This window comes from Scatophagus argus, chromosome 5, assembly GCF_020382885.2.
Source record: "Scatophagus argus isolate fScaArg1 chromosome 5, fScaArg1.pri, whole genome shotgun sequence".
NCBI lineage: Eukaryota > Metazoa > Chordata > Actinopteri > Scatophagidae > Scatophagus > Scatophagus argus.
The window spans coordinates 26,306,923-26,333,082 of NC_058497.1; the positions used below are offsets into that span (position 1 = coordinate 26,306,923).

General features: G+C 47.6%; 2 protein-coding genes across 4 annotated transcripts in view; both read right to left on the reverse strand.

The window, feature by feature from the left end:
- LOC124059755 (fibroblast growth factor 12-like) overlaps positions 1-16,006 on the reverse strand; it is a 35,216-nt gene extending 19,210 nt beyond the window's left edge. The window contains exon 1 of one of the 2 annotated variants that reach the window (XM_046390057.1): positions 15,526-16,006. In XM_046390057.1, the coding sequence (XP_046246013.1) occupies positions 15,526-15,553 (28 nt within the window). In that variant the 5' untranslated portion in view covers positions 15,554-16,006. Of the gene's footprint in view, positions 1-6,757; positions 7,920-15,525 lie in introns of those variants that run through there. The other variant, XM_046390056.1, reaches the window with a different exon arrangement.
- Positions 16,007-18,878: 2,872 nt separating this feature from the next.
- LOC124059750 (protein MB21D2) lies at positions 18,879-25,777 on the reverse strand. Of its 2 annotated transcripts, none has more exons than XM_046390039.1 (2): positions 25,452-25,777; positions 18,879-23,293 (listed from the first exon to the last, which is right to left on the reverse strand). In XM_046390039.1, exons 1-2 carry the CDS (start codon positions 25,696-25,698, stop codon positions 22,029-22,031), a joined length of 1,512 nt encoding a protein of 503 aa, XP_046245995.1. In that variant the 5' UTR covers positions 25,699-25,777; the 3' UTR covers positions 18,879-22,028. The 2 variants fall into 2 exon arrangements, with proteins under 2 accessions (XP_046245995.1, XP_046245996.1); XM_046390040.1 differs by having other exon boundaries at positions 25,220-25,590.
- Positions 25,778-26,160: the final 383 nt, after the last annotated feature.

Genomic DNA, 26,160 nt, shown 5'->3' on the forward strand with positions numbered 1-26,160 from the left:
TATCTGCTGAATAATCAGTCAGTGTTATAACTTCATTTTGCATTGACACACACACACACGCGCAAACTCTTGCTGGGTGTTAATGAGCCGTGGGATCGATTGTGATGTTGCCACAGTAAAGTTCCTGCCCTTCAGTCCTAAGTGTGTGTGTGTGTGTGTGTGTGTGTGTGTGTAGAGTTCAGGTATGTTTCCTGATCGATAGACAAACTGCCTCATCAGAGGGCAGGAGAAGTCACCATTAAACCACCACAGACTGAGAACGCAGTACTCAATACTCACAGTGAAGTCAGAGTACACAGAGTACACGCAGTAGTTAGAAAGGAAAGAAAGAAAGAAAAGGAAAGTGACATATCTTGTCATTGGAGGGAACTCACTCCAATGAAATTTGTTCTCTGCATTTAACCCACCCAAGTGACGTGCACACACACACAGCAAACCCGGGGCAGTGGGCGACCGCGTGCAGCGCCCGGGGAGCAGTGGGGGTTAGGTACCTTGCTCAAGGGTACCTCAGCCATGGACACCGGGACGGGGAATCGAACCAGCGATCCACCGGTTACGGGTCCGACACCCTAACCGCTGATCAACGACACAACTTTCTCAGATGAACAGTAACTTAGACTCCAACTTCACACTGCAGTTTATTTTGACTCACATACACACACTCACTAGAAAATCAATTGTGGATTAATCCACTGCCGAAAATAGTCCCCAACAAACTCACTAATTCCTCCTGTTTAAGCTGAAATTACTGAACGATGTGTTTATGGGTCTTTGGAGATTTAAGTCCTCTGTACGTCTTTGTTATTGGGTGTTTTTTCCCAGAGAGTCAGTGAGAAAAATGTGAAGTAGCACCAGACTCGTACTTTAAAAACAGCTAATTTAAAAATGATTTCTTGATCTGAACACAGAAACCTTACAGGATGTTGTAGCAGACGATTTCTTCATCTATTCATTCAGCACGTTAACACACACACACACACACACAGTGCAGCTCAACCCGGAAAAGAAGCGAATGGAGAGCCCGGTAACACACAGCGGTGTGGGCGGCAGAGAGGACAGCAGCTGGAAGACGCTCACACCATCATAAGCTGATTGTTCCACCATCTATTGCTTACGCTGAACATATGTACAAAATATATTCTTATGACAAATCCCTGTTTCTCTGCTCATGGCTCATCTCACCACCGGAAAGCAATGTTGTGTATTCTGACATCAAATGGTATCTAAGACCTTAAGGAGTATTACAAATGGTATTATGTATTGATATTGCTGTAGTACATGCTGGATACGGTCAGAATGATGACACTGATGCAGATGTGACACGTCACCTCTCGAGGCCTGCTATTGGCCGATTCAGAGCCTGACAGAGGGCATCGTGGGTAGACTCAGTCTGTGAGGTTTGGATTCACCCTGAATGAAGTTTTCAGCTTCAGCCTCACACAGAACAGTCTTCAGTGTTTGACAGAAGACTGGAGACACAGCACCACCTGCTGGACATCAGGACAACTGCAGGTACTGCAGTATTACTGCTAACACTAACACAAGTTCTCTTTGCTCCATCTGCTGTATTACTTTACTACAATCAACTGATGTGGTCACAAAATCCAACAAATTATATACACACAGTATGATTACAATACACGTACAGCAACAGCACGTGTGTGTGTGTGTGTGTGTGTGTGTGCTAAATGTTTGATGTTGAATCAGTGATGCAGGAGATCCGTCTGCTGTAAAATTCATGACTGTAGAAAACAACAAGCAGCTCCTTAAAGCAGCTTTAAACACATTGATTTCACCAACAGAGGAAACTGCAGTAACTGCACTCCTCAGTTTGTGTTTCCAGGTGTTTCCAGGTGTTTCCAGGTGTTTCTGCATATGTTTTAAATAAGTTTGCTGTGTGATAACTGACTGAGCTCTGGATACATTAGTCAGCCGTCAGAACAACAGATGCATTGTGGGTAACGTAGGCCTCAGGTTTTGACAATAAAATGGAAACTGCAGAATAAAGAAAAACTTTTCTTCTTATAGGACTGAGGACTGACAAATCAGTCTTATAGTTTCTTTGTAAAATACAGAACAAGAACCTTCAGCTGGAAAAGTAAAACTGATGAAAGAGTATCAAAGAATTGAAAGAATTTCCCTTAAAGGGATAAATAAAGGAATTCTGATCCTGATCCTGATTCTGAAATGATGACAGCTTCGAAAGTGTTTGTGTAATTCCTCTCACTGTCCAGAAGGGGGAGACAGAAGCTCCACACTGCAGCTTTAATGACAGGTTGCAGGTAATCAGTTAATTATTTTAAACTACTCTGACCTGTTGTTTGTCTGTAGACAACAAACTTTAACCCACGGGGAGCTGCTGGTACTGATTTATTTAGGTCGGTTTGTTATTTTGGCCTGAACTCTCCCTGACAGAACATTTTAATGCCACACAAATGACACAAAGCATTCATAAAACTTGAATCCAAACAGCACAGAGCAAAAATCCAAGTAAAAGAAATGTGGGAGGTGTGTAGTGAAGCGTTCTGGCTTAACCCTGGCGTAAAACTGAGACGGTGAGTATTGATGATACTGATAGACTGATGCACTAACAGAACCACCACTTTGTTTCAGCCACAGTGGTCACTGCTGGAGCAGCTGGCAGCGACCAGCAGAGGGCGACACAGAGACACTGACAGCAGTGCAGCACAGCTCGGACTGACTCGGCTCAGACCGTCAGACTGTCAGACAGACACAAGCCTTCACTGACACATGTGAGGAAAGGAAGGAAAACGAGGGCAGAAGCAGCGAGGAGACGCTCAATCGCTAACCATTAAGCTCTTCTGAGGAGCCTGCAGCTTGAGGGCAGGAGCTCCAGGAAAGAGACGCCAGGTGACGTTGACCTGAACAACAAACTATCATCATCCTTATGCATTAATGACGATTGTGCACTGATGTTTAATCGATTCATCAATAAAATGTCAGAGAACTGAAAGCTCATCAGAGCCCAAAGTGATGTCTTCTGTCCAACAAACAGTCCAAAACTCTTCGTTCACTGTTGGAAATGACAAAGAAGAGCAACCAATTCTGACATCTAAGAAGCTGGAAGCAGCAAATATTTGACTTTTCAGCTTAAAAAAACAACTGGAATCTAAATCACAGCAGTACAAACAGTTTTCTCTGTGTTTGAACATTGCTGGAAGTACACACCTCAACAGAGGAAATAAGTAACCTTCAGTCGTCTTTCTGTCATTGATGACATCAGTAATCATTGACTATCAGGCCAGCAGTTCCTCTGAAGGTGATGCTGGTGTTGTGGGTGCTTTACAGACCCTTTTAGGTTGTGGGAGCTGATTTTCCTACGTGACTTTGTGAATACGTGTGTGCAGGACTGCTTCATCATCCAGTGTGGAGTCCTGACTTGGTGCAAACTGCCGTTAACACTGCAGATATACGAGGTGCTGAGAGAGCTGAGGAAACACACAGCTGCTCAGATAAAAATACATGTTACTGTAAATATAACTGAGACATCACTGTCAAGGTCACACACACACACACTCACAGGCGTGTTGGAGGTACTTTTAGTTTGGTGTGTTCTGTTTCTGTCACAGCTTACGAAGCCAAAAATGTTTGTCTCAGTGTTTTCTGAGTCGTCCGCTCTGGAAACAATTAAACTAGAAGAAGTTTATTCTGTTCACACTTCCTGTGAAACAAACTGTTGGCTGAGATTCATGTTTGTGAACTTTTATGTTGGAAATCCTTCACTGATGTTTAGACTCACCTGAGGCAACAGAGAAGCCTCCCGGTAGTTTGTGAAGGTAGTGACAGGTGTAGTTGATAAGTGTGATGACTGCACTGTGCACATTATGGACACAAGGCCCAGCAGCTTAACTTCACTGATTATTTAAGGCTGCCAACACGCTGACAGGATCGTCAGGGTCTGAAGTTTATTAATGTTGTGTGTTCTTGTACACCTCCAGAAGGTCTCATGTGGTCCAGGTTTAAACAGGGACACTGTGTGGAGTACAGCAGCTGTCCTCCTGATCAGTCCTGAGCTCCATCAGAGCCAAAGAGTTTCCTTCAGCCCGTTCACTTCATAACTTCAGCTTTTAGTTTGGCTATTTGTTTTCTGCACTGACGTTACTGCACACTGAAAATGTTAAAACGGCTGAAAGCTGCGTCTCTAAATCCATCCATCCATTTTCTATACCGCTTATCTGTCAGGGTCGCGGGGGAGCTGGAGCCTATCCCAGCTGACTACGGGCGAGAGGCGGGGTTCACCCTGGACTGGACGCCAGTCAATAGCAGGGCCAACACACAAAGACAGACAACCACACACTCTCACACTCACACCTAGGGGGCAATGTAGAGTAGACAATTAACCTAATGTGCATGTTTTTGGTATTGTGGGAGGAAGCCGGAGAACCCGGAGAAAACCCACGCAGGCACAGGGAGAACATGCAAACTCCACATAGAAGGGCCCAGACCGGGATTCGAACCTGGAACCCTCTTGCTATGCACCGTGCCATCCGCGTCTCTAAATCATTAACATAAACCTTTAAAGAACTCAGAGCTGTTGTTTACAGCCCCGTCTGTATCTTCATTAACACCTAATGAAGACGATACATTTCAAAGAAGAAAAAAATAAATTTTAATTATTAATTTTAAAGTGTCATATGTTTGTGTGTGTCAACATGTTGCAGAACTCTGCTGCCCTCTAGTGGGCAAATAATCAGTGAAGCAAGGAGGTAGCGTTGACCTGCAGGTTCGCGTCACGGCAGTGGAAATCACACACAGCAAACAGCGTCCTTGTTGTCGGGCAGACGGCAGTGAGTGTGAATGAAGGACAACCGTGTCATGTGTTTGTACTTTATAAACCGCCACATGAGCTGACGTGTGCGTTGGTGTGAAATGAGACGAGCTCGGCATTGAGCTGATGAAGGTGTGAGACACTGAGAGCCGATCAGAGATTTTAACACTGATATTTATACACTACTACAAATATCTGCCACAACAGGAGAGAAGGAGATGGAGGGGGGGGAGGGGGAGGAGGGGGAGGAGGGCGAGGATGACGAAGGGCCAACCATCTCTAGTCTGTGTGTACCTTTATATTTAACAGTAGACAGTATGTATATGCCTTCTCCTTGAAACATGTGGTACGAGACGAGCCAGAACATCTGGATGGCCCCCTGGTGACTGGCTGGTCATAAGCCCCTCCCCCTCCATGTTAGCATACTGGACGTAGCTCAAAGTAAAAACTTTCTTTATTTGATGCTATTAAAAGGGGCTGAAATGTTATGATTGACAACTGAGCGCTGTTCCTGATTGGCTCAGACGGGTGTATGGGAGGGAACTCGATACCGCGGCTCCACCTCCCAGTCACTACTGCACAGACTCTGGCTCCAAATGACATCACCACAACAGGATGGCAGCACTCGTATTGGGGATGTTTTGGCTTCACTTAAGAGCATGGAAGGAAGTGATGCGTCGGCCATCTTTATCTGTGTCAGTGTTTCACGTCTGTATTTGAATCATGTACTCACGTACTGTTCACTTATACCTGTCCACATGAGTTATATTGACATTTATCAATAAACATGTAAAAACTACATGCTTATATATTCTTTATACACGCAGTACACACCTTCACATACTACTGCATTGTCTGTATATACCTGTATGTACCACTCCAGTCTGTGTACACTGATACTTTATAGTACTGCTTATACTGTTAGTGCATAACTTGATATAGTAGTGTGTGTACATCTCATTATGACAGAATACGTGTATCATTCACACATCACAATGTGTATCATTCACACATCACAATGTGTATCATTCACACATCACATTAGTCAGGACCTTCAGACAGCAGACCACTCGCTCTGTGCTTCCCTTTTAGATTGTTCTATGTTTACGTTGCAACCATTCGACATATGATAGACTGTACAAAGGTTAAATTCCTGCAAACACACACACACACACACACACACACACACACACACACACACACCACTCTACACTGGTCATGTGTATTTGCATGTTCTTGAATATTATTTGCGTTTTCTTTGCAATGCAAACTCTGGAACAACAGAGACTGAAGCAAACCCTGAGTGTGTATTTTTTTGTGTTTGTCATATACAGCAGTGGGTACTTGTACCTCAGAGGGTACTTCTTCTGCTGTTGTCAGGAGGTGCAGGGAGCCTAACCAATTTAATGAGCAGCCTTAACAATGGATGTAGGTGACAGTACCACCGAATGAAAACAAGTGAAACAGGTAATCTGTTAACCGTTAAGCTTAAGATGTCACTGAAGAATGTGCTCAACAGCTGGGACAAAGTTTAACTTTGACACATCAAACTGTGCTCAGTCTGGACTGTTTTGTGAGTCAGTTTGTTTTGCATCGTGTGAAACATGAAACACAGAAGATCCGTACGACCCATAAAGACACGCCAAAGACGCCTTAAAACCCCTCCACACAAACACCCAGAAAACCTGCAGCACATCCAGTCAGTCTGTCTCCTCCCTGTTGGTGAGGACTCTGACTCGTCCTCAGCGTCCTCACAGGCAGCATGTCAACACATTTGGACACCAAAGCTGAAAGTTGAAATCTGATTTTGTCTCTCTGAAAACTTTGTTTCCTCTGATCTAATCGCTCTGCAGCTTTAACGGCTCCTGTTCAGGTGGAAAATCCACCCTCAGACACCTGAGAAACAGCACAAAGCATCTGACAACAAGCTGTCACTCGTGCTTCTGGACGCCCGGCAGTGGGACTCACCCTGCTGGCCGCTCTCTCTCGGAGTGCTGCCCTCTTTCACGTCTGCCTCCTCTGCTTTGCTCTCTCCGGACAGCAGACGACGAAACAGGCTGCAGTAACGAGTCATCGTGCACACGAGTCCGAGTCAATCAGTCAGTCAGTGACAGTCAGGCTCCTTTAAAGACTCTCAGAGGAGGATCATTAGAGTCTGATCCAGTCTGTCACTCTGCCGTGCAGCTCACGCCTCCACGTGACGACACAGCAGAGTCAGCAGCAGCCAGCCTCCACAGGACAGAGACAAACTGTCTCACCTTCTCTGTCTTCTGAACCTTCTGTCTGTCAGACTGAAGCTCCGTGTCTCTTATTCTGCCTGCCACACAGCCTGGTACACATCACACAACTGTGTACCTCCTGGTCTGGAGTCCTGCTCTGGGTCCAGGTCTGGTCCAGGTCTGGAGTCCTGCTGTGGGTCCAGGCAGATTTGGCTCAGGTCTGCAGTCATGCTCGGGGTCCTGTTTCAGGGTCCAGGTCTTTGGGTGAATGTGATCCGGCAGTTTGGGTGGAGGGTTTATTCTGAGGATGTAAACAGCAGCGGCTGAAAGGCGAACAGGACTATTAATATCAGACCGTGCGCACTCTAATCCCTGCAGCTTGACTGTCAGGTGTTTTCCTTAAAGGACAAGCACTTATTGAAGGACACTTATTAGCTCCTTTGTATCACTCATCAGTGACACGACCGCAGTGTTTACAGAGTGGACGTTTTCTCTCAGCCTCCATTTTAAACAAAGTGTCGCGGCTGGCGTTTGTTGGACTGTCCTGACCGTCCTGGAATCATCTGCACTCAGATGAATATAAGATAAGAACTTTGTTGATCCCGCAGGAAATTGTTGTGCCAGGGTTGCAATACAAAGAAGCAAACAAAAGTATCAAGTAATCACACAAAATATAAAAATATGTCTCGTCATTTCCTGTTTTATTTTGAAAAGAAACTCTCCTCTCGTTTCAGGTCACTTGCCTTTCCTCATGTGTCTGCAGTCTGAATGTCTTCCTGATTACCTGATTGTGTCCACCTGTTCCTCATTACCTCCATGTGTTCAAATAGCCTGCGTTTCCCTTGTCTTGTGCTGGTGTGTTTTGTCCTCATGTGATCACTCCAGCTTTTCCACAGTCTTGTTTTCTGTTCCTGTTTTATCCTCTTTGAGAGTGAGTTTTTTGTTTTACATTTCATAGCTTAGTTTACTTTCTAGTTAGATTTTGTCACAGTTTTTCTCTTCTTAGAGTGATATTTTTGTTGTACAGTTCTTTGTTTTCATAGACTAGCTTTTCCTCCTGTTGGAGTGATTTTTTTGTTCTTATATTTATTATCGTAGATTGTAGATTTATTCCTCCTTTGGGAGCGTCTTTAGTTCATAACGTTTCATAGCCGGCCTCAGTGTCCTTTTCTCTGTTTTTGTTGTTAATGTTTCATAGCCGTGTGTTCTCCCCAAGGGAAGAACACACGTTAAGAAATTTTCATAGCCTTGTTTCTTTCTTCACTCTGCCAACAGAAGTTTGTTTCAGACGTCTTTAATAAAGTCTGCGCTTGTCCTGACCTGCTCTGCGTCTGAGTCCTGCCTGAGTCCGAACCTGACAGCTAACTGTAGTTCAGGATAAATAGTTTTGTCCTGTGTGGAGGAAGGGGATGAGGTGAAGAGTCTGATAGCCACAGGGAGGAAGGACTTCCTGTGGTGTGTGTACATTTGGGACAGGTCGAGTGTGGATTTCTGTTGAGGTATCAGAACTGCTCTGAGAGCAGCAGAAAAGACAAATGCTGCACTGTCATGTCCGAGAGCTCTCAGACACAAACGGCGAGTGAGATCAGTAATGGCTCTAATGGTCGCTAAGTGATGATGAATATTTCAGATCAATACCTGAACAGCAGCTGATGCACTAAAGTATGTTTGAGCATCCGGTCATTAAGATGTTTGTCCATGATGCAGAAGTTCACTCTGCAGTGTCCCCCCTGAGGCTCACAGCTTTAAGAGAACTTACGGTAACTGAAGACGCTCGAGCGTCTCCGCTGCGCTCACGACGTGTCACAGTAACACGCAGCAAGCTAGCCAGGCTAACCCGTTAGCTGAACACGTTTCTGAACAGGCTAATTACTGAAACGAGTCTTAACGACATCACAGGGGTACGATGACCACAGTGGACATCGATTGGACCGAAACATCGAGCTGTGGTGCTGCGTGAAGGTTGTCGCCATGACCTCTGCTGCCCTCTGCTGGCAGTGATTCACATTCTGAATTTAGTCCAACACTGTGCTGATAAGCAGCTTCTAATGCAGCTGTCAGACTGTTCCCAGGTCTGTGGACAGCTCCCTCCTTTGAAGCTGGTGTTACAACATATTCACTCACTTAGGTTTTACAACTGAAAAAAGCTGTTTGGGACCAGCACCTGCGGAGTTCCAGGTGCTGATATGGGCCAAAAGGAAATAACATGTTATGTATACTTTCTGTTGTGAAGGTCAAAACATCATCCGATGTGATGAATATCTGTGTTGGGTTCTTTTATGTTTGGTCTTTTGTAGGTGCTCATTTACATGCATGACACACCACCATCATGATCTTCACGCTCTTCGTTGAACCTGACCTGCCAGAGGGACACATGACGTCCCAGCTTCCCTTTGTGTGAGGCTCTGAGGCACAGACAAACAGCAGCACAAACACCACAGACGGGCTGTGGTGTTTGTGCTGCTGCAGTCTGATGCTGCTGCGTGTCACTGCAGTCTGTTCTCAGGCTGGCCAGCAGGGGGCAGCGAGCAGCAGCAGCAGACATCAGGCTGTCACAGAGGAGGAAGAGGAAGAGATGTCCAGGGCAGCAGTGAAGGACAGAGGGGACGTCTCAGGTCCCTTAACGCGTCTTAGTCCGTCCTACTGAAGACACGAGAGAGGAAAGAGGTTTTCAGAGAAATGAGACGTCTTTTCCCCTCCAGCCTCGACGACCAGCTGTCAGTCAGCTCTGCAGCTCTGCAGCACCGTCATGCACACTTAACTCCGTCTGTATGAACTCAGCAGTGATGGCTTTCAGCCATCTCTTAATCATCCACTTTATCAATATTCTCTTTGTATCCTGCTTTTCACAAGAAGGTCCAGTGGAAATGAATTTACACCAAGTCAATGATGCTGACTTATCTCAAACTACAGTTTCCACCTGACGCAGCCTCAGTAATCAAAACGTTTACTGCTGAAAGCCATCAGACTCTCCTGCTCTCCCTGCAGACATCATCTTTAATGACGCTGACTAAAATAACACATCATGAATGAATGAGAAAGGAAAGCTGTGTTTGTTTGGTTCAACTCAAATCCGCTGAGAAAGCAAATGAAAGTCCGACTGGAGCTTCAGTGTGTTGGATGCCATCAAACCCACAAACTGCCTGAAACACGTGCTATCAAAAGCATCACCACTGTGGCCCACGTTCAGTTTGATATAAACACCATGACGTCACAGCGGGGCGGAGCTTCAGTGACACGAGCACACACGGGACAGAGCAAGAGGCCGAGAGCAAATGTAACCGCCCAAATGGTCACCATGGTAACAGCTCCATCCCGTATCACTGCTCCTCTGTGTCTTCATCTCAACCTCACAGATGATTCGTCATGTACATGTACCCGCTGTACTGCATTTTTTATAGGACTGGGGGGGGGCAGCATACAACCACACACACACACACACATACACACACACTGTGACGAAGGCTTCTATCTGTGTTGCGTTCAACTACAAACTCAAATCCCAGTTATATTTATCATTTTTAATGTTTAATTTATGTATAACCTTTCTAAAACTACGCACACGCAACAAGACAGCCAGCCGCTTCTCCAAAGACACGTGGAAACATGGAGGAGGGTGTTATGGGTAACTCGCAGACCTCCCACATCGACAGCGCCTGAGAGAAGCCCGGCAGACAAAAGTCAGGGATGCAAAAACACCTCAGACCCCTCGTCTCCCATTAAAAGTAATAATAGCAACCACAAGGATATTAATTTGATGTAAGCTAATAGAGATGCGAACACAACATTTATCAGGTGAGATGTGTCGGTGTATTTGTGTGTGTTTTATAACATGGTATTAGCTAAAATGATGCAAATAAACTCAGGAAGCAGCACTCTCACGTTTAAACTAAAAGGTACAGGTCAGGACTTTTATTGTGACGAGGTCAGTGCTGCCTCATTCAGGAAGTGGGCGGGGCTGTGCACAGTCACTGGTGCTGATGGGAGAGTTAATGCAGCGCTGCAGCACTCAGACATCCATCCTGTTCATCTGCTGCAGACGCACAGCCGCATTACATTAGACTGTTCATCAACACACACACACATCCACAGCAGGAGAGAGTGTGTGTGTGTGTGTGTGTGAGAGAGAGAGAGAGAGAGTGTGTGTGTGTGTGTTGCAGAGACCATTTGCAGAAGAGGCTCATAAATAACTGAGAGGTCTGCTGACTCTCTCTGCATGATGATACACTTTAAGGTGAAGCTCGCTCGCTCCTCTCTCTCTCTCTCTCTCTCTCACACACACACACACACACACACACTCATTTGCTCTCATCCACTCACACTGTCTCCGTGGTGATACTCTTAAAGGAAAGCACTTTGCCGATCGTCCCGTTGGCCGACACCAACACATCATCGTCTGTCGGTGCGTCCGTTAGCTCCGTGCTAACTGCTTAGCATCACAGGAAGGCCTCAAAAAGGGACGAGCAAAATGTTAAAATGGGTTGATGTTCATCGTCTGTTTCTGTATGGGGTTGTGATCCAGACGAGGTCCTGAAAGACACGTGAAATGAGTTTAATGTTCCCACAGAGGCGCCTCATCACACGACCTGCTCCCAGGCTGCTGCTCCAACTGACCAATCAGCAGCCCGGCCGGTTCAAACTGCACCTGTTAGTCAAGTGGACTGAAGCTGACTGCTTCAAACCCGACATCCAACCGAGTCAGCTGTCATTAAAAAGCTTCAGTGCAGTCCTGATCCAGGTGGTCCAGGCTGTGCCCACGTCAATCCTGGACTCTCAGCTGCTCCTTCGGTCACACGGCGTACGATGTAATGTGCCATCAGTTGTCCGATGATGTCACTTCCTGCTCCGAACGTGAAGGCTTTAAAACCTGCGTGTGTTTGTTTACGTCGGCTTCAACGAAACAGCGAGAAGACGAGGAGACCAGAGAAACCAGTACAGAGAACAAAAGGCTTTGAAACAGGGAGGGGCACACACACACACACACACACACTCACACACACTCACACACTCACACACACACTCACACACACACATACACACACACACACACACACACACACACACTCACACACACACACACACACACACACTCACACTCACACATACACACACACACACACACACACACACACTCACACTCACACACACTCACACTCACACACACACACACACACACTCACACACACACACACACACACACACTCACACTCACACATACACACACTCACACACACACACACACTCACACTCACACACTCACACTCACACACACTCACACACTCACACAAACACACACACAGCCTGTTTGTGCTGAGCTCAGCATCTCATGCTATTTATGTTCATCTCACACACACTCTCCCCTCCTCCACTGTGTTGGACACACGCACACACACACACATGTGCACACACACACATGTGCACACACACACACACACACGCACACACACACACACACACACACAGCTCATCAATATGGTCACAACAGAATACAAACCAGTCCAGTATTTGAAAGGGTTTTGCACCGTTTGTAAATCTGTCCTCCTCGTGTTGACACTAAACACGTCCCATATGGACGGCACCACACCGGGACCAGTACCTGGAATTCAGTACCAGCAAGGACAAGCTCATAATGTTGCCCACATTGAGCTTTTGTCTGATTCTCCACTCCAAAGTTTAGCATTTTTCACGCCGTACTGACAAGTGTTTGGGTTTTTCTCAGCTGATCAGCAGAACAGAAGCCAACAGGAAACACACACATCCTCTGGGACAACGTGTGTGTGTGTGTGTGTGTGTGTGTGTGTGTGTGTGTCCATTCAGTCTCTCAGGTTTCTCTGCTCTGGGCAGCAGGTCGCTACAGTCCTGAATGTTGTGGACCTGATCCCAGAATCAATACAACATGCTGATCTGTAAACAAACACACTGAAACCGAAGCTGACCTCAATCCACCTGCACACGCACAAACACGATCCAACCAGGAACCAGCTGATCCGGCACTCGACCAGCCGGGACTCCGGTCCAGTCCAAACTCCAACAGGACTTCCGTCTTCAAAATGAGTGTGTCCATTCAGTCCTGCTGTGCGAACACGAGCTCTTTGGCTGGTGACCCACTGCACAACATGTCATCCCAGTACTGTTAAAAGACTGAACAGGACGCATCCTGAGGAGACACAAACACCGTGTGGACAAAATGTCCAGCTGCTGCTTTAACGTGGCTGTGCAGGCTTCCCTCTGAAAGCCTGTCGCAGCTCAGGGCTGAAGACTACTCAATATGATATTAAAGGGCATTTGTGCTGTGTCATGAGCAGCGGAAAGCTGACTCACTCTCTGATCTTCAGCCTCAAACATCAGCAGCTTCCTCTCACAGCCAGCGAGAACATGTGGAAACCTCATGGAGACCAGACAGAAGGAGGTCTGAGACGCATTCTGTCCACATGTCTTCAGAGAGTCTTCAACAGTCCTCAGAGAGGACGCAGTTTCACTTAAGTCACAATGACTGAAATGACCCTTTTGTGTCGTTGAAGTAACAAATAAAAACAGCTCCAGTCGTTTGTACACATGCGATGAAACGAGCACAATCTGATCCCTGATCAGTTGAACCGATTGATCTGTGCGGGCGAGCGAACAGCATGAAGACAAACGTTTCTTTGGCTCGTTGTTCATAATTTCATTTCTGTGTTTGTGTTAGCCTACGGAACGTCAGCTTTTGGACAGCTGTTAGCTTATGGATGGTTGAAGACAATAAGCAAAACATAAACAGATGGTTGAAGATTTAAGATAAAAGCTAAAAGAACAGTAAATAAAACAGAAAACATAAACAGAGGAATTATACGATTTCAAACCAATAAGCTAAAAGGGACAGCAAAAAGACAATAAAAAGACATCACACAAAAGCCAGTCCATAAAAGAGGGTTTGGAGAAGTCACGGATCCTGAAAGCCTTTTCTCCTCAGGAAGGTCGCGTCAAAGCCGACGCTCTTAGTCTTTAACCTGGACCTGGAACGACCAGACGGTCGCCACCCGAGGATCTCAGGCCTCAGGTTGGCTCATGGGGGGTCAACAACTCTGTGATGCAACTTGGAGCCAGACTGACATGTGCTTTAAACGTGATCAGTAAAATCTTAAAATCAATTGGAAAACGGACCGGCAGCCGGTGACGGGAGGCTGGGACCGGGGTCATGTGACCAGCGAGAAGCCTTATGAGCCCAAACAGGAGATGGGAGGTTCACTGTCCCTGGTAAAACAGACACACTCGGTCTGTGCACACCATCAGAGGTTATTTAAAAGTCTCTAGTCTAAAAAATGATGAACCTCATCAAGATGTTTCTGTTTGTTTCCTTTCACACTGAATTGAAGTCCACGTATCATCCATGTTTGTTGTGGGCTGACATCACACCTGCTCTGTGTGGAAGGTGAGTGTGTGCGCACCTTGCAGGTGTATCTGCAGCACGTCGCTGTGAGGCTGGTGTTCTCTAAAAGCCACCGCACCCTGTGGACCAGGACCCACAGTGAGGAACTCAGTCACAGGTGTGAAGCCCAGCAGGTGGGTGATGTGGGTCGACGCTTTGCTCAAGGACACGAGTCAACAGCAGCAGTCAAGCCAGCAACCCTTCAGGTCCTGATTCCAGTCCTTCTGAAGCCTCCAGCACCTGGACCGGAGGCCTGGACGTGGGACAGCCTGAGGTGATTCAGGACTACAGTTCCCAGAATGCACTCTGCACAGACTCTGTACAGACATTAGGACACACCCAGACACACACAACCTTATCACTCCTGTCTGTCTTTATTCCTGTCTCTCAGATCTCCTGTCTGTCCTTCATATCTGTCTCTCTGCCAGCCCGTCTGTCTCCTGACCGGCCTGTCTGTCTCTCAGCCCTTTGATGGTCTGTCAGCTTTGCTTCTTTTTATCTGTCTACCTTCTGGTGCGTCTCTCTCCTCTCTGATCTGTCTCCCAGTCTCCTGTCTGCCTCTCCGACTTCCTCCTGTCTCTGTCACCCTGGCCACATGCCTGTCTGTCTGACCTCCTGTCTCTCTCTCCCACCGCCTGTCCACATATTTTCTCAGTCTCACCACATTGTTTTGTCTGTTGGCGCTCACACCTGTCAACCTGCAACGTCCTGTCTTACCTCTGCTATTTGTCTGTCTGCCCACCTGTCTCTCTCTCTCTTTCTCTCCTTCTCCCTCTGTCTGTTTTTGCTGCATCAGGCTTCTCTCAGCCGTTTGGCAAAACACACACACACACACACACACACACTGCACCCCATCCCATAATAACCACACCTAAGAGCTCCAGTGCAGCTGCATTCAGGATGTGAGCAGCAGGCAGGGCAGCAGGATACCGCAGTACACTTGTACCCAACATGCATCACTCCTCCCTTCCATCCATCCATCCATCCCCTCATCTCCACCCCTCAACTGAAAAAACACGCCAACTTCCTCCCATCCATCCTTACAGTGTCATGAAACTTCCACCCATTCCTCCATCAGTATTCATCCCTCCATCCCTCCGCCTGTCTCCTACCTGCCGGTGCCTTCTCTTTGCCCTCCATGTCCCGCTGCGGTTCGGTTCGGTTCGGTTCGGTCCGGCTCGGTGAGGTGAGGTGAGGTGCGGTGGTCCTCTCGCCCCGTCAGTAAAGCCTGCTTCCCTTCCTTCCTTCCTGAATCAGCTGTAGTCAACAAGCGTCGAGCCTGAGATAATCTGATCGGTAATCAGCCGCTGATAGATCAATACCGGCGGGAGAGAAGACGAGGAGGAGGAGGAGGAGGAGGGAGGAAGGAGGCACCGGGAGGAACCGAGCAGCGCGGATAAAAAACAGAAACAAACCGCGGTGTTTCCTCTAAAAGCCTCCTCGCAGCGGGGTTTCCTTCTTCTCCTCCTTTTCTCCTTCTTCTTCGCTGTGATCTTCCTCCTGCGGACACTGAGGCTCGTGCGTTCACCTGTGCTGTGTCCGCGCGCTGCTCTCTCTCTCGCTCTGCTCGCGCCGTGTTGCTGCAGCTCACGTGACGTCACCGCCGGAGGAGTTTTTAAGGTGACATGATGATGATGATGATGATGATGATGATGATGGTGTGAGAAGCAGCCTGCGGGAACTTTAAGCGTCTGTCTTAGTTTGGAAGGGAAGCGGTTTAATCCGGGACATTCAAGACACAATGCGAGTCATCCACACACAAATAAACCCGTTTAATCTCACTGTTTCAAAACAAAAAAACAAAAACAAAGAACCGCCCCCTGGTGGCTGGCTGCAGTACAGCCCATAAGCCCCTCCCCCTCCATGTTAGCAGATGGGACATGAGCCAAACTGAAACCTTTTTTTAGCGGGTTAGAGGGTTCCAGGTTCTCCGGGTTCTCTGGCTTTCTCCCACAATCCCAAAAACATGCACATCAGGTTAACTGGCTACTCTACTCTGCCCCTAAATGTGTGTGTGTGTGTGTGAGTGTGTTTTTGTCTGTCTTTGTGTGTCAGCCCTGCGGCTGACTGGTGACCAGTCCAGGGTGAACCCGCCTCTCACCTGTAGTCACCTGGGATAGGCTCCAACCCCCTGTGACCTTGATGGATAAGCGGTATAGACAATGGACTGGGAACTCAGAAATCCTGACTTCCCCATTCAAATGCACCACTCATGTACGTATAAGCGGGATCTGTAGCCAAAAAAGTTCACCTTCTCAGATCTTCTGCACAGCTTCAGCAGCGAGCAGCCTACAGAGCATGTGCAGTAGTGACCTCCGCCGCCTGAATGGCTAACTTCCGGTTTAGCACTCGGCTAACTTGAATGGGCAGAAAATTGGTTAACGGCGCAGCTCTTCTCCACTTTCCAGGTACGATCGGACCAAAAGGATCAAATCTGATGTGCTTTGAACTTGGTAAACTGCTATTAGTAAGATGACATGAAGGCAGGGGCTTCATGTCGGTGTGCTGATATTAACATGAACACATACTTTGGAATATTTTAGTATTTTGAAAGTACTCCTCAAGAACAAATCTGACTCTAATTAAGTAATACAGATCAGTGTTACTGTTAGCTACAGGGAGTGTTTTAACTGGTGACCAGGTGGGGCCAGGTGAGCTCTCAGTGATTTTTGGTTTGTCGTCAGCAGTGTTTCTATGGTTACTGTGATGCCAGCAGGAAAACAGATGGCTGCCACCTTCAGTGTTGGCAGCAGAAGGAGCAAACGTTCTGATGACGACGAGGAAGAAGAAGAGATGAGCAATAACGCAGCAGGAAGTGTGAAAGCAGGTGGAGGACAGGTGCTGAGACAACAGGAAGCTGACAAATACCACAGAGGAAGAGAGGAGCGCAGAGGAGAGGGTGGAGAGTAATGCTGCATTTAAGACAACCTGAACTGTGGGAAATTCATCCTCTATGGAGACCTGCCTTGTGTCACCTGGATAAGGAAGGCAGCAGCTGTTTGCCAATATGTTAGTATCAACTTCTTAATATTGTCAGATGTTGAGTTCACATCTGGTTGTGAATTTATTCTGCCCCCTGGTGGCCAACACAAAAACAGGCTGCATTTAAATTTCTTCAGTTTGAATTGGTGTCCTCTGATTCGCAGGAGCTGAAGTGGATGCTGAATGTGGACTGAAAGTGATCTGGACTAAGGATCAGAGGGGCAGTCAGGCAGACAGTTTGAGTTATTTTATCAAGTGCTTTTTACAACAGTAAACACACATCACAGGAGGAGGTTCAATGGAAACAGCAGACGCTCAGATGGCAGCTCCCTCCATCTGAATGACCAGCATCTGAACAGCATCATTCCTCCTCTGCACAAAGGTTCATTGGTACCCCCTGGTGGAAGTGAAGGGTAACTGCTTTCAAATTACACTGAAGAGCCCTACATGTGTCAAACTGGTCCACAGGAGGGCCGGTGTGGCTGCAGGTTTTTGTGCCAACCAACCAAGAGCACACCGTTTGACCAATCAGCTGTCTGAAGACGGAGATCAGTTGATTAAATGAGTCAAGTCTGGTGTGCTGCTACTTGGTTGGAAAGAAAACCTGCAGCCACACCGGCCCTCCTGTGGACCAGTTTGACATGCCTGAACTCACAGGAGTTGATTATCGTATCTGCAGTTGGATCTGAACCACTTAAATGCTGAGCTTGTTAGCTGCTTGGCTAAAACTTGGTGACTAAATGCCATCAGCTGCAGTTTAAAAGTTCAGATTAGTAGCTTACCAACTCGTCGTTAGCTTTAAACCATAACACTTCGCTGCAGCCATCCATGTTTTTTTAAACATCTCACACCCACACGAACAATGAAGAGAACCAGTGCAGTCAGATACGATTCGTCATGACGCCACAGGGAATCTGAATAGACACCACCTTTCGGAGCTTCTAGAGATTTAAAATTACATTTCAACTGGCAAATGAAGAAGCGTAAGTTAACTGTAAAACCAAGAACTAAATTTTCATTTTGAAGGAATCAGTGCTGAGGTACGCTTTCCCGCTGACAGCCTGAGCCGAGATCCCCAGGGTTCGGATCCTGGGCCTCCATCATTCAGGCATCCAGGCCAAATCCAGCAGGACAACAAGATTGTTCCTCCGTTCATTCATTGTCCGTTTTGCATGTGAAGCCCTTGAAGCGTGTGCTGCAGACTTAAAGGAGCAGCTTGTAAAATCCAAGCCCAAAAATACTCGAGGCAGCACATCACAAGAGCAACTGCCAACTGCTGCTCACTATACTGATCTGTGGTTATCTCCAGCTGGAGCTATGACTGCTGTTAGCTCAGTTAGCCGTGAAGCTAGTAGCCATATTGGCCCTACTGTGGTTCCAAAGCTGATAAAACTAATTCACTTTTTGATCTTTTAAACTAAGACCGTGACCAGAGCTTACACACCTTACACAGATTGTAATAACTCACGAGAACAGCCTGAGGTTCTGGTTAAAAGACTTTATGACTCTACTGTACAGTGAATTATAGCGGTGGACCTTAACAGACGGGAGGAGCTGCCATCTGAAGGCTTCGACCATCCAAGTCAACATTGCATAAAGAAATCCATCACTGGAATAATAAGCAGAGCAGCAAGAGAACAAAGAAAATAAAAACTCACAGTCGAAAGGGTCTGAACAAACAGAGAGGACAGCAAAGTCAAAGGTCATGGAGCTCTGAAGAACACACTGATTACATTTCCACCGAGCGGGAGTGTGTGGCACTTTGATGGTGTGAAAAACCTCTGAGTGAGAGTGTGTGTGTGTGTGTTCGGTGTCCTGTGGTCTGTTAGTGTCTTCATTAAAACCAGCTTTAACGGAGTTGGTGTGTCTTCTAGTCTTGATGCTACATGATATATATATATATGTGTGTGTGTGTCACTAATTGCACTTGAGGATGAGGATATGGAGCACATTGCCGGTCAGATATCTGCAGGGGGTTTTTGGTATTTTTTCTGGAAATGTTTGGACAGCCGAGAACACAAAGGAAACAAAAAGTGGGACCCGACTCACCTTCAACACAACCAGCTCAGGATCGACTCCCATGATGCTGGACTCAGTCAGTTTTATTATTTTTGTCGCTGATGCAGCTGGGATGATGAACTGGTCAGCTGATATTATCTAACTGCTGAGATCTACCTTAAAACTCTGAGGGGTTCACATCAGTATTGTTTGTAAAGCTGAGATCAACATCTTTGATAAATCCCTGAAGGAAGTCCTGAACCTCCTGACTCTGGGACTCTGACGCTTTGTCCAGCAGCTTCATGGGACTGGAACTGGGACCCGTCAGGTGGATTCGCTTCGTGAGCCAGCTGCGTTGAAGGACGGCTGATCCCCCCACACGTTAAAAACTCAAATAAAAGCAGCAGGAACAAAATATCAGTCAGGTGACAAAACACAGGAGGTCGTACAGACACAGTGAAGCTTACGGAAACGTGTGATCACTTCTGATCCAAACAATGAAAACCAATCAAAGTGACAGGAATAAGTGGATGCAGCGATGTCACGTCTAAAGGAATATTCTGAGACACTTAACCTGAAAATGGTCACAATGCATCACATTAACCTGAGTGTTAAGCTGTGGAGAAGTCAAGCTGCAAGTACACAGTCAGGCTACGTACTCAGGTCTGATTGGTCGGTTGATTTTTCTCGTCGCTCTCGCCTCACGTCAGACGGTTTCTGCGTAAAAGTCAGCCCCATCACCAGAATAAAACATCAGAACTGTGTGTTTCTGCAAGTCACCCATGTTTTACTTGAACACGTTTTGTACGGATCAACATTTCCAGAATGCGCCTCATCCGCAGGTGGGCCGGTGCGACACCTGGAGGAGACCTGGATGAAAATGGCTCATTTCAGGGACTGCTGGGACAGTTTGTAGCCAATTTTGTGGCACGGAAAGTGGATATTTTTCCAGCTGTGCCTGTGGTGACAAAACCAGCTGTTTCGAGGCAAAAAATGATTTTAACGTATAAATAACGTACTGCGTTGTCCCAACATAAAGCTGAAACATAAAGAAATGCAGATGCACAAAATACCCACCGCAGCTGTGGGGTTTTACATCAAATTCTGATTAGCTTCCACAGACTTCACTCAGCTTCTGATCACACAGACGGTGAAAACGATTCTCACCGGGTCTCGAAAGGAGACGGCAAACAGTCACGTCAACATCTCGTCAAGCTGGTCAGCACATTTTGAGACTCTGATGATGAAATGTTACTGCAGTATCACTGGGTACTTGGTGCTATTCCACTGGCTAATATACACATGTAAAGCATGCATTATGACCATTGTTCAGTCGCGTCGGCTGTCTACTGATATGACACATCATTTCAGAATCAGGACGGACACGACGTCCACCATCGAGAAGGAAAAGTGTTTTTTTACATTCTGTGCAAAATTAGACGAAAAGTAGTCCACACATCAGCAGTCACTAAGTATCTCTTTCTGTCTACACAGATCAGTGTCCAGTCAGTTTTGTCCTATTTACAGTTAGTTTCTAAGACATTAGTACCATCACCCCTCAGCAGGACCAAGACATTCCTCAGAGGGACAAAATCCACCTTCTAACAGAACTCCTTCATCTGAATTCCTAAGTCTGAGACGCGCCATTTGGCATCCCCAACTCCTCAATGTGTTTGACAAGTCGCTGTAGTGTTGCTGCTGCTGTTCCAGGCTTGGTGGGAAATCATGAACGACGCTGAGCTGCTGCATCTGACGAGTTTCAAATGTCTGATGAGTTTGTGTTGGAAAAACACACGCTGCTGCACGTCGAAGCCGTTAGAAAACTAAAATTTATCAGAAATGTTCACATAAATTCCTCTAAAAGTCTGTCATTAACACTGGGCTTGAATGTCAGACAGGATCTCACAGCGAGGACTCGCCGTATCGTCACGATCAAGAGATAATGTTTGAGCTGCTCACCTTTAATCACGAGGGAACTTGTCTCATAACTCTGGAAACTATGAGGATTAATCTGTGAGTAATTTTAGAGTTTTGAGGATTTAATAAATCGCTGAATTATTACAGAAAAACAGAACTTCTGTGATCAGAAGTTATAAGATCTTTGCTCAAACATTTAGTTTTCTATTGACTATTTGGTGCGATTTTTGCAAAGTTCTGCATCAGCTACAGCTTCACTACACCCTCAACTGCGTCAGTGAACCCAAACTATACTTTAAACGACCTCCTGAGACGCTTTCAGGAGTTGTTGGTTTCCTCTCATTTCCAGGATCCCTGATAACTTAAGTAAACACAGGAACAGCAGTCCCATCCTAAGGTGGATTTTCACCTCGTCCTTCATGTTTAAAATCAACCCGATGCTATTCAGCGGTCTATTTAAAAGGCATTCAGCAGGTAAAAAAACACAGGGCACACAGTGAAAGAGGAGGGAAGAGGGGAAAGGGAATAGAAAAATAAAAATAAAAAAATAAAAAACTGTGGCAGACACAACTAGACGATCACCTCACTTCACTCTGTGGCAGAGAAACATAAAAAATGTAAAAAATAAAGTTTCAGAGGAGGTGGGGCACCAGGCGAGGAGAAGAAAGGCAGAGACGAAGGGGAGGAGGAGGAGGACGAGGTCTGGGAGAACGTTGTCTCAGAAGAACTTGTCGTCGATGCGGAAATGCGGCCGTGTGACGTCGTCCGGGTTGATGAAGACCGAGATGGATTTCCCAGGATTCTCTGTTACCAGCTGCTGAAGCTTCTTGGCCAGCCGGTCGTCTGGCTGGTTCTCTCCGCCGGCGTCGGACTGCGGTGACGGCAGGTTGTTGGCGCTGCCTCGCCACTGCAGGTCCACTGTCAGCCTGTTGGCGGCCTTGGCGTGCTCAATGGTGGTGCGGAGGTGCTCGGCCGGGTCGGAGCGCACTGAGGAGAGTTTGCGGGCGTGGAGCATGGCCGTCTCGTCCGACAGGTGCTCCAGCATGTTGCACTGGGGAATGAAGTAATTGGGGCACATCTTGTTGACGAGGCAGTGCTGCAGGTCGTCGATCAAGCCCAGCAGGAAGTGGGCGGAGAAGTCGTCCTGCGCAAGGTAGTTGGCGGGGAGGCGGTCGCAAGCCCACAGCATGATGCTGCGGAGGTGGTAGGGGCTGATGGCTTTGGGGCGGGACAGGAGCTTAATTATGATGGCTTTACAGGCCTGGTACGCCTGCATCAGGCTGGAAGAGATGCACTTCTTCAGCTGCACTTCGCTGCGGGCGAATGACAGGCGCCACTCGTTCTCCTTGCGGCCTTTGTGGGAGCACGCAGGGACGAGGTAGAAGCCGCTGATGACCTCCTCCTCGGTGATCTTCCCATCCCAGAAGTGGTTCTCCATCAGCCAACTCTGAGCCACAGCTGGCCAGCCTTTAAAAGACACCACAGGAACGATGTCGTAGAGCATCCGGCTGCTCCCGACACCCAGGATGACGGAGATGATGGTGCCGTTCCGCTCCACCTTCTCCACTCTCGGCATCCCTCTCTGTGGCTTCTTCTGCACCTCCAGCAGCACCAGGGAGATGGACTGGTAGAACCAGTCGGCAACCAGCGTTGGAGAGAAGAAGTAGTTGGTGGTCCCATTGATGTGGTCCACGATGGTGCAGCAGTCCTTCCACTTGTTGATGGTTCCTTCGTCAAAGAGGCGGAGGCTGAGCCAGGAGTGGCCCAGGGCCGAGTGCCTCATGTCCAGGGTCACCGGCTGGTTGCGGTCATGGAGTTTGAGTGCTGGGACCAGCAGGGTGAAGTCCATGTCGTAGTCTGTGCCACGTGCATAGACGCTCAGCTCGTCCAAGTCCATGTCCACCACACCCTCCCGAACACCTCCTGACAGGAGGAGGTACTCATTGGCCACTGGGAGCTTTTGGTCCAACTTCTGGACCATTCCTGTGAGACAGAGGAGGAAAGACACAATCAGATAAAGAACTACACCATCATATTACACACAAATACTCACAGCGGAGCATGAAATGCTGTCTTATTGTGTATGTATTGTGTGTGAAGCAGGCATCAGTCTGCTTCAGTATTTTGGATTGACCAACGTCTTCCTCCAACTCCAATCAGACTTCAGAATCGGATCCATCCTGACAGCTGCAGGGCCTGCTGGGATATCAACTGCTACAAGACATCGACGCGACTCCGCCGGCTGACAGCCAGAAACCTGACCTGAGCCGGACCAGGTCCCTCCAGTCTAACTAGATCTGGTAGGGTTTTGGCGTATTGCCGCAGGTCTCAGGTCTGCGTGTCAACATGTCTGACTCCTGAGTGGATCTGAGGTCTGTCAGCTCTTATCAGGTGGTGCAGCATCAGCATCGTCTTCATCACAACAGAAAAATGTGCTTCTGAGGCGGCCAAAATGTGAGCTGGCACATGAACCGCTGCTGTTTAACATCTCCATGCTGCTCACAGCGCTGCTGTTTGGGTCTGTTCAGGTCCGGCACAGCCTGGATCAGGACTGTTTACCTTCAGGCCCCTTTCAGATCCGATCTCATGTTTGGAACCTTGAGGAGTCTGGACTGCACCAGACCGGAACGCGTTATTGTGTTCAGTCTCAACAGTTGGACTGAGCTGGTCAGGACTGGTTTTCCACTCTGCTGGGCTCAAAGCAAAGTAAAGAGGCTGACACACACACACACACACACACTTCCTGGCTGATGACTGCATTCCTGTGCTGCAGCAGAGTGGGAAGACACGATTCGTTTGGTGCTTTTCACTGTTTCACAGAGTTAGTAAACGATTTCGCTCTTCATCTTCCTGCCGTGTGAGCCGCTGATCACCAATACGTCCGTCCATCATCACGACGCCTTCGCACAGAAGAGATGAGTTACAGTCGTGGCACAATGAACCTGACCTGCACATTCAATCTGTTAAAACATGTTTGGTTCGACTTAACTTCTGTGAAAATGGCTCTGCAGAAGTACGGAAATGAGAGCTGTTAAAGCAGGAAGAGTTTACACGTTCACAGAAGAGTCCAAACAGTCCGACTGCGGAGGGTCTCGTCTGATTGGCTCCTGACAGCCGCTCTGCCCTCCTTTCCCATGACTCAGCAGTTTCTATTTGCGTTTGGTGATTTAGGCCTGTTAAACTGCCGACATGAGGTTGATATGAGGGAGTCTGGTGATCTGACTGAAGAGCTTTTGAAGAGAATCCGTCAGGCTGTTGATCCGATTCACCTACGTGACCGTCTGACAAACTGGACGCACACAAGCTGTGAACATCAGCAGCTCTGGTTGTTTCCAGGACCGGACGCCTCAGTCCACCTGTGTCCACACCTGTCCACAACATGACAGCTGAGATTCAAGAACATCCGAACTGCATCCGAGACAAGAGGAAACCTTTTGGTCTGCTGCAGTCAGTCAGTGCGCTCAAGAAATGTCGCATTTAATGACTAAATCTGACTGTACGCCTGTGTGTGTGTGTGTGTGTGTGTGTGTGTGTGTGTGTGCAACTTTCCCATTCACTTCAATGAGAGCACCCCATCCTGACGCAGGCATCCAGCAAAAAAGTCAAACAAGACTCAACTTTTACGGTAACTGCAGATGGTCCTGTACTTGTTTAAACAAATGTAAGGAGTTTAATCGATCAGTGAGGGCAGCCGCGTTCAATCGACTAATCACCTGAAGCGCCAGTTGCAACACGACTTTGTAACATAAAAGACAAAACAACTGCTGCTGTGAGAACTTTAAAGGATTGTAAAATCCTGTTCCAGACCGCACAGACCTCGGGACACCTCTGCGGTCTGCTAAATGTTAGTTCAGACGGAGAGCCGCGAGCGCAGGTGAGCTCAGCAGGTGGAGCACGTCTGACTCTCACCTGACGTGTGCACAGGTGGACCGGCCTCAGCCCCTCCGAGACCAGAGTGACAAACAGCCACATTACACATGCGCCAGTGCTGCTCTTTACATCTGAGCCTGATGTCTAAACAAAACAGGTGCAGCACGAGAGCAGGTGGAGTCTGCATCCTCCTCTCGACGGGAGACAACACGGTTTACCGTGCGGTGAGATAACGGTGCTCGGCTCGGTGTCTGCGTGCGTGTCCCCTCACCCAGCATGGAGAAGATGAAGTCCTTGGCTGTGTGGATCTCCAGAGCCCGCTGGTCGTCGTACTCCCGCTGGTCGTGCTTGCTGAATTCCTGGATGAGCCGGTTCAGGTCCTCCATACGGGCCGCCGACCTGAAGTCGAGCTCGGGCCCTACGCCGCCGCCGTGCGGCAGCCTGCCCGCGGCCGTGGTGGGACTGTTCCCGAGGCTGCCCGCCGAACCAGCCCGACTGGAGAGAGCAGGGGCCGCCATCTTTCCTCCGCGGTCACACACAGCTTTACTTCTGCTGGCACTACTGCTGCTGGTTCGTTCCGAGCCGAGCCGAGACAGACCACACCAAACACAACCGCCGGAAATAACAAGCGCACTTCCGCTGCTCACCGTCTTCAAAATAAAGGCACCGGTTCGTTTAGGGGGGCTGGTTGCACTGTTTACTAGTTGACGCAAAATATTTGGTTTCTTCAGTCGTGTTATTAAAGGTGATTATTTGACAAAGACAGTGCACATCAGAGTTTCTGTAAACGACAATATAAAATGTATCTACAGAAGATATGGGTATGCGGAGAAAGGGACAGATTCATAGGATGGAACATAAATATATGCAAGAAAGCCACTGCTTGCATTTTTTTGCCGCTCAAATTTTATAAATGTGTTGAGAATTTACCTTATGTGTGTAAAAAGTTTTAATTTCCAATTTAATTTATCTACGTGGGC

Excerpts from the sequence above, each read along its gene's own strand:
- LOC124059750 (XM_046390039.1), bottom strand. The coding sequence starts at position 25,698 with ATGGCGGCCCCTGCTCTCTCCAGTCGGGCTGGTTCGGCGGGCAGCCTC. Across the intron at positions 23,294-25,451 it reads CTTCATCTTCTCCATGCTGG|GAATGGTCCAGAAGTTGGAC; the intron begins GTGAGGGGACAC and ends TCTGTCTCACAG.